We start from the raw sequence: 8,545 nt of genomic DNA, 5'->3' as shown, positions 1-8,545 counted from the left end.
CTGGGTGCCTAGGAGCGCGGGAGACACACACACACCCTGAGGGCAGGCCTTCTCACATTGCTGGTCAGTGGTCATAAAACACACAAACAAGCAGACAACAATGCTGCTGATGTCAAGTCAGTTCTAACTCTTAGTGAGTCGACAGAGCAGGGTAGAACTGCCTCCACGAGTTTCTGAGGCTCAAATCTGCATGAAAGTAGAAAGTCATCTGTCTTTTAGGGAACAGCTGATCGTTTTGAACTGCTGACCTTGCAATTGCAGCCAAACACATAATACATTACGCAGGGCTTAGTATATTTGGAGACTGAAACACTGGATTTAAGGCTGTAAATTGTAGGCTTCCACAAACCCAGTGTTTAGAATTTAAGTTCTAAAACATGGGGGGCGGGAGAGCCAGGGAGAGGTAGAGGGAGAGGGAGAGGAAGAAACTCAATGGAGACTAGGAGAATGGATTGAGAACTGGCTAAATGACTACGCAACCAGGCTCTATGTCTCTCAAAGAGACTTCCCAAATTTCAGCACGACGTGGAGACCTGTTTATGAAGTAGTAGATGGGAGAAAGACAGGCAAGCCATCTGGCTGAGGGACAATTGGCACCAGGCCACGATGGGGTCCAGGATCCAGTTGCTCAGGCACAGGAAAGCGTTAGAAGATCTTGTTGGAAGCAGGTGGAAGCATCACCGTCACAGGCAGGACCACAGAAGGAAGGGCTGAGATTTGGGAGAGCTTCATTGTTGCAGATTAGGAAAGCTTACATAATTGGGTCAGGGCCCTCCGACTCCCCTGATTGGAGGAGTATGACTATTAGTGCCCCAGTTCCCATCAGGGGCACACCTGAGCACATTCCTGAGGGCGAGCCTACTCCTGCGTGGTCAGCCACATGCGTCACAGCAAACTCCCTGCACCTGAGAGCAAAGTGTTTTTACATTGCTCGCTAGAATAAACTCCGTGGCTGTGAGAGGTCAACGGTCAGAACTCCAGGGAACCGGAACCTGGCAGAGACGCAGATGGATTTCCGGCTCCTCCGCCCTTGCCTGCGTCCCTCCACAAACTGCTTGGAACATCAGCTCTCATACGCCGCAGCACCAGGATCCTCTGGAAGTGGGAGCCTCCACACCAGGCTTTGAGTCCTGGAAGGTGAGTGGGTCCTCACTGTGTGGGTGATGTGGGCGGACTGTCACAGGGAAGCCACTTCACAAGACGGGACTGAGGGAAAGTAAGACTATTTATGAAGGAATCACAAAACTCTTGCTGCCGCTGAGTTGATTCTGACTCACAGCGACCCTACAGGACAGGGTAGAGCTGCCCCTGTGGGTTTCTGAGACGGTGACTGTTTACAGGAGTAGAGTCCCATCTTTCTTGGGAAGAGCGGCTGGTGGTTTCAAACTGGTGACCCTGACGTGCGTGGCCCCAGGCATAACCTCTGTACCACCAGGGTTCCCAGTGCCTAGGAAGACCAACCTGACCTTGTCCACCTGCTTCTTCCAGCTAAACCCACAGCTAACGAGCAGATCCTAAGTCACAGTGACCCTCCAGGACCCAGCAGAACTGGCCCTGGGGGTTTGCAAGGCTATACTGCTTGACAGGAGCAGACAGCCTCATCTTTCTCCCAAGGAGCAGCTGGTGGGTTCGTACCTCCCACTTTGTGGTCAGCTGCTCAACGTGAGACCCACTGTGACACCAAGGCTCCTTGAGCGATGACTTTGGAGCCTGTGGCCTTCAGGGCATTGGGGGCAGGGGTCTTCAGGAGCAATCTGGCCCCTGAGAGAAGCCTTCTGGTTCTCAGACTGTCCTTCGGGCTTAGAAGTGAGCTTCCCCTCCGACTGTGGGTCTTGTCAGCCGAGTTCAGTTCTGCCCTGCAGGTGGAGATAGGTGAAGGTTGACTTCTAATTGGAAACAGCGGAGTTGTGTCTGTTTATCAGGAGGACTAAGAGGACTGCAGGAGTGAAGCAGGAGGAGAGCAAAGGACGGGGAGCTGCAGCCGAGTGCTGGGGCGCAGCGCGGCCTCGTGCTGGCTCCAGAGACCTAGGCAAGGCACCTGGTCTCTGTGGACCTGAATTCCTCATTTCCAACAAACATAACAGCAGACCACGTTACGGGACTGCCAGAGGGGAGGGTGCCTGTGCTTTGGTTTCCCTCTGGAAGTTCACATGGCAAACAAACACCAAAACATATGGCAGTTTCTTAGGGGGGCTGCAAGGTGCCGAGGGAGGTGGGCTGGTCATCATCTCCCATGGTTCTACTTTTCCTAACTCCCTTTTCTTGCTGTGTCAAGAGGCTTCAGTGGGGATCCAAGGCAAAAACCCCCGTACCCCCCTGCCCAGCTTACTGATCTAGCACAGACACATGTTATTTTCTCACAGTGTAGGATTTCAAGAAGTCTAGAACCAGGGTGCTGGCTCTCAGGGGATGTCCTTGTCCTTTCTCAGCTTTGTCCCTAGGAGTGTATCCATCCACTTGCTTGTTATCATCTGTTCTCGGGACCTTACACAAGATTGCTTTAAGCCACACCTGATACAAATCCTGCCTCCTTACTATGATAAAGGAATCCTATTCCCCAAGGGGGCTCGTGGCAGAGGTTACATAGGATTTGTTAACACTTCCTTTTGGGGGACACAGCCCCATCCGGAACACAAACGCGTAGCCTTCAGACAGTGGGTTTCTGTTGATCAGTTGCCAGCCGGGGTGCCCTTTGCTTCATCCAGGCTGTTTTGTACCTCCTTCCCCTTGCCCCGTATACCCGCCCCCCCCTCAAGACCAGTGAACATTTGCCTTATCTGGAGACAAATAGCTGTGGTCACAACGAGGGGACAGTGCTGCTGGCATTTAGTGGCTCAGGCCTGCAGGACAGCCCGTGCCACAGAGTGATCCCCTGCAGACATCCTCAGTGCCCACCCCAGGTGAGGAACCCTACCAGACACAGGGTGTGGGTGGCCCCTATGGGCAGGGCAGGGCAGCCTTTACACGCCCTCTCTGGGAGGTCGTGTGCCACCTACACACCCACACACCTGAGCAAGCAGTGGCCCGAACTGTAGCAAAAACAACCAAGAAGGACCCTGTGGCCTTTGGTCTCCCTGCTTTCTGTCTTCAGAGGCTTTTCTTTGGGGCTTTTACAGCTCACTGCACCCCCACACTGAGGGACCTTCTTCCCACAGACTGTGGAAAGGCCCTGTCAGGTGACTGCAGCACACATTCATGGTGCCCATCAAGGAGGCCCCCCAACCCCCCTTGTCATGGGCTCTCTTCAGATCCCCGGAGCACACAGAAGTGTGCCTACAGGTAGAACCTGCCATCAGCGCTCAGCCAAGACCTGTCCCCTCGGCTGCCTGGGTGCAGGTGGGCACACTGCCTGCCCTCCCTGGAGTTCCTGAGTTGAGCTGGCTGACTGATCCATACTTACTGGCCCGTCGGGTCTGTAGCACTCTGCTGAGTGTGGATCTTACCTTTCCCCCTGATGGTGAACAGCCACGCCTCAGATGCTACGCCGAACGAGTCGGCTCCCCCAGTGGGCTGTTGCCCTCTGAAGAGCAGAGTGCAAGAAGCGGGCCATCTGATCCAATGTAAGGGCATTGACTGGCCAGGTTCCTTCTAAGTGGACCATGCCCTGGCTAGATAGAGCCCCTTAGCTGAGACACGAGTTTTGCTTTAGCTAGAAAAGCAATCCATAATTACACTGTTTATCAGGTTAATTTCCTTAATGCGGGCTCTGTGGGAGCGTATTTCTGCTTGAGGATCCCAAAGGTATCATTTGGGGGAAGCTGCACGGAGAGAGGAGCTGGCTGGCCCCTGCCTGTGAAAGGGGATGCCATCGCGGAGACGGAAGGAGGGCGGTTGTTCAGCTAGGAGCGCGATCCTCTCAAGTGTCTGCTTGGCCTGACGACAGTGCTTCCGCCCTCGGAAAGTGAAAGAAATGCCGTTGTGTGGACACTCCTGAGGGCTCTCAGCTCCAGGCCTCCCAAACAGCTGTCTGAGGTCAGGTCAGGTGGCCTGACAGTGGTGAGGAAGGTTCTGGGCTGGGACGCTCGGGCCCATGGAGGTACTGCCACTCAGAGTGCAAAGCAACTCAGGGGCAGTGTCTTCAGTTCTCTGAGCCTTGGTGTCTCAGTCCGTAGCGTGGGGGTCCAGGCGAGGCCTTGCTCTGTGCGTGATGCTGACGACTCTGACCACGAAAGGCACTGGGTCCACAGTAGGTGCTTCCTGGAGTGAGACCATGGGGGGCACAGCCTGGGCGCATCAGGATGCTGGCCCAAATGTTGGAGACTCACACACAGGCCTCAAAACAGCCACTGCAAACCTGATGGAGCGTCTGGTTCCCGGACTCAGAACCAACCTGAGGTCCCCTGGCTGTGCTTCCTGAGCAAATGGACATGGTGGTCAGGACAGGGACCTTCTGAGCGGGCCCAGGAGGAGTATGTCTGCTGTCGCAGCCCCCATTTCCACTCCAGGGTGAAACAGGAATCAGCCCAGCCAAACCCCATGCTCCCCCTGCATCTGTACTCGCCAAGAGCAGGCATTGAATCTGGCATGGCCGTGAGTTTAAGCAGTGCCCACACCTTGCTGGCTGCCTTCATTGTTGGCATCAAGTCCCATCGATGCACCTGCACGGCCGGCACCAACCTCGTGTTTCCCATGGCGCTCCAGACCGAGGAAGGGCTTTGTGGGAAGCCACGCAGTGTAGACGCGAGGTGACCGGCCAGAGCTTGATCTGAAAGTTCATGTGTCTCCCTCAAGGACACCAGGCAAGGCTCGGTGTCCTTTCAGTAGTCCCTCCCAGCACCATGATTCAAGGACGTACATCAGTTATTTTTTGGTTTCCTTATTCAATGTCTGAATTTCGGATGTTTGCAGGGCGATTGAAAATGCCACTGTTCGGGTCAGGTGCAGCTGAGATACAAAAAAACAGAAAAATGCTTTAAAAATATTCAAAAAGGCTACCCACATGAAAAAATACATCAGAAATAAACCCCAATATGAAAAAAAAGACAGAAAATATTGAAAGCCCAAGCAAGCCCAGTTGCCTCAGAGGGGAGGTCAAATGACAAGGCTTTAACCCTTCAAGTCAGGATTGACATTTTAATCTGCCATAGTCATCCCTCAACACTCTGCTTGGTACCCAGTTTATTCCTGTCCCTCTATTATGGGAGGCTTATTCCCTGTGTAGATCTCACAAATGGATCTCAGGCCTCCACTGTCATCCGTAGCCTTCTGCAAACCAGCATCTCGCCATGGGAGCTCTGATCCTAGTCCCTCTCGGGCTCTGGATTGTACAGTTTGCGATCCTCGGGGCACAGATGTTGGTGTCGCACAGAAGATGGGTGCAATGCAGTGCATCTTGTGATCTCTGCACTGCTGCTTCCTTGTGCATGGGTTGTGGATACAAGTGAGAGGAAATCCTGGCAAACCCTGCCTTTGCTCCGCTTGTGCTTCGATCTTGACTGTCTTTGCAGTGACCTTTGACTTATTGAGGTCCGATGATCATGATGTCCCACCGCTCCTCAGACCTCAGGTCTTCTCTCATTAGTGTTCAGGGCATTGCGTCTGTTCTGGAGTGTTCTCAAATCCAGGTGGCAGAGACTCAAGAGCGTAGTTGGATCTGCGGGCTTGTTTTCCTTCAGCCTGACCTTCCACTGCCCCACCGTCGGGCCTGGCCGCCTTAGTTGGCTGCTGATACAGAGCTTCCCCGTCGCCTCTTCCCCCAGACATAGTCCATGGGACATTTCTCTGTTCCCTCTGCAGACGTCCTCATGTATTAAAAGTATATCTTCTAGGAGCAAGTCATTGGTCCTGCAAAATCCTGTCATCACCTCAAGCTTCACGTGTATCACCAAGGCCATATTTTCCAACTACTGTCCCTTCCTCTTTGTTTCTAACATTCGCGTTCCAATCAGCAGTACTGATCCACGCATCCTGATTGTGTGCTGGATAAATTTCAGACTGAAGATGCTGGTAGACTTCACTTTTTGCATTGCTGCTTTTAGTAGTTGGTGCATACGTGTGTGAGTAACAGTTGTATTGACGGCGTTTCCTTGCATGGGGATAGATATTATTATCCTACACAGACAGCACTGTACTTCGAGATAGATCTTGCAATATCCTTTTTGATGGTGAATGCAATTCCTTTCCTCTGGGCTCTTGCATTCCCAGCCTAGTAAGCCATGTGATGTTGTCATTCAAAATGCCATTTCAGCTCCCTGAGCCCTCGAAGGTTGATGTCTATGCATTCTACGGTGCTATCAGCCTTGCCGCTTGCCAGGGGAGAATCTGGGGATGAACTGAGAGCAGCAGATCAGGCATTTGTACAGTCAACTTCCCCACGTCAGAACCTTCCTGCTGACCGCCATGCTGTCCTGTCTCCCCGTGCGCAGTACCGTCGCCACTTTAATGTTAGTGACGTCAGCAGGGCGCTCCGGGTGTTGCTTGTGCTTCCTAGCTGAGGTGCACTCGGCACTCATGATGCCTGCGCCCAGTACTAATGACCGTGGCATGCCCGGCTTCATGTCGCTCATGTGCACCACCACCCTCGCCAAAGCCACCATACAGAACTGGTTTCCAGCTCATAGTGACCGAAGCCGGCAGAATGGAGCTGTTCCTTGGGGTCCTCAAGACCCGACGTCTGTACTGTCCTGTACTGTGTTGTACTGAGTTACACTGGACCGCACTGTCTTTAGTTTGAGACAGTAAATCATCATGGAGGCAGCCAGCCTCTTCTTTCTCCTGGGGAAAGAACTGCTTCTGCTTTGAATTCCCCGCCTTCTTGGTCACCAGCCCAGACAGAGCTTCACCCATGACCCCACCAGGGCTCCATAACCTCTGATAGGTGGATTTTCATTATCCCCAGTTTAAAACTAATCAAAACAAATTGTTTTGTTACTTGCCTCCTGGGTATAATTTATTTCAATCATTTCATCACAAAGATTTTGCCCATCACCTACTTACTATGTGTTCCTCCACCAAACTACAGCATAAAGCAAGTCACCCAGGGGAGTCCAACCCCACAGCCCTGTGGGACAGGCAGGAACCTCCCCATGGGGCACTGAGGCTGTCTGTGATCATCATGGAAGCATACCGCCTGCCTCCACATCTTCCTCCTGCAGCACAGCTGTGGGTTTGAACCACTAACCTTGTAGTTAGCAGCACAGTGTTTGAGCTCCTGGGCCAGCACGCCCCAGGCTATTGACTGTGTGAAAACTGACAAGGTGTATACACTATTGGACAAAGAGCTTCATAATAGTAAGATTCGGTCCATGGCTGTGGTTAAAGGCATTACATATTTTACTATTTTCCTTCTATAATAAAACCATGCAATTGTATCGTGACTTCTGTCCCACCCTAAATAATGTGGTCTAGCTCATATTTCACATATTTATTCAGCTATACATCTGCATTGTGGCTAAGCTCTAGCGAGGCTGAGGTCAGAGTCCTGGTGACTGATGATTTCCCAGAAAGTAGAATTCTCCTGATGCATCAATGATAGTTGATAATGCCAAGACAACTGCGTGAGGAATTAGAGGTTATAGCGCAGCTTGGCAGGCAAAATGACTTGACTGCAGGCCTTCCCCAGATTACAAATGAGCTTTTTTCCCCTAAATCTGTTTTTAGATCCAAAGGCAGAGCATTAGGAATGGCTCATATCTAACATCAGTCAAGCGTCTATCATGATCTGCAGTGTACCTTTCTATGCATAGAAAACACCAAAGAAAGACATGCTAAGACTCCTTTGGGCAAATACTACAGTAACAATAATCATGAAATGTGGTGATGCCTGCAACAAAGTCACACAACACCTGTTTGTGGTTATGAAGCACTTTGGGTGCCTCAGATTTTTAATAGAATTGACTTGTGGGGGTTCTAAGCACAGGTTGTAGGTGAGTCAGGCTGACAGACTTCTGCAACTGCCAGTGAGAACATTCCATGGGATCCCGCGGGGCTTAGAACCAAACCCAGAGCCTGGGGAGCCAAACTCCATTCTCAGCTGCTCTGGGCGGGGCTCACAATCTGGAGCGCGCACGCTGATTTCTTGATCCCTTTCTCCCCTGACTCCCATATCCCTGCAGCCCAGAAGTTGAAGCACACCCTGGAACCTTGCAACTCGCAGTACCCCGCGTTTGTCTCAGAGCCCACCATCAAGGAGACCACCGGGAACATTGCGCATGAAGACTGCTCCAAGTAAGGCCCCCCTGCCCCCCACTCACACCCCAGGGCAAGTGGGACACATGCAGTTGTCTTGCAGAGAGACGGAAAGCATGGCTGCTCTGTTGTGTGAGAGCGTGTCCCGTCAGCTGGGAAGAAGTAGCGCTGGGTCTGTGAGGTCCTCCCCAGGGTGGCCAGCGTTCAGCTGCATCAGAACACATGCTGGAGTGGGGGAGCCTTCTCCGTCCAGGTTCTTACTGGTTGGAGAAGTCCCAGTGGATCTTTTCACCGATGGATGGTTGATTATTTAGAAGCTGGCTCGAGGAATTCTTAGATCACATCTTTTTTTTTTTTTTCTTTTTTAACATTTTATTAGGGGCTCATACAACTGTTATCCCAATCCATACACACATCA

At 52.0% G+C, this 8,545-nt stretch overlaps 1 protein-coding gene across 1 annotated transcript in view; it reads left to right on the top strand.

Moving 5' to 3' along the window:
- Positions 1-8,545, top strand: part of LOC101660488 (zinc finger protein 114-like) — a gene marked incomplete at its 3' end in the record, with an annotated part of 64,899 nt that overhangs the window by 32,546 nt on the left and 23,808 nt on the right. The window contains exon 4 of the mRNA XM_045287412.1: positions 8,055-8,166. Within this exon, the coding sequence (XP_045143347.1) occupies positions 8,055-8,166 (112 nt within the window). The remainder of the gene's footprint in view (positions 1-8,054; positions 8,167-8,545) is intronic.

This window comes from Echinops telfairi, unplaced genomic scaffold, assembly GCF_000313985.2.
Source record: "Echinops telfairi isolate 266 unplaced genomic scaffold, ASM31398v2 ScPeMD7_15;HRSCAF=58, whole genome shotgun sequence".
NCBI classification, from domain to species: Eukaryota; Metazoa; Chordata; class Mammalia; order Afrosoricida; family Tenrecidae; genus Echinops; species Echinops telfairi.
The sequence above is the reverse complement of the archived record's forward strand: the minus strand, read 5'-3'. Positions and strand labels throughout refer to the sequence as shown.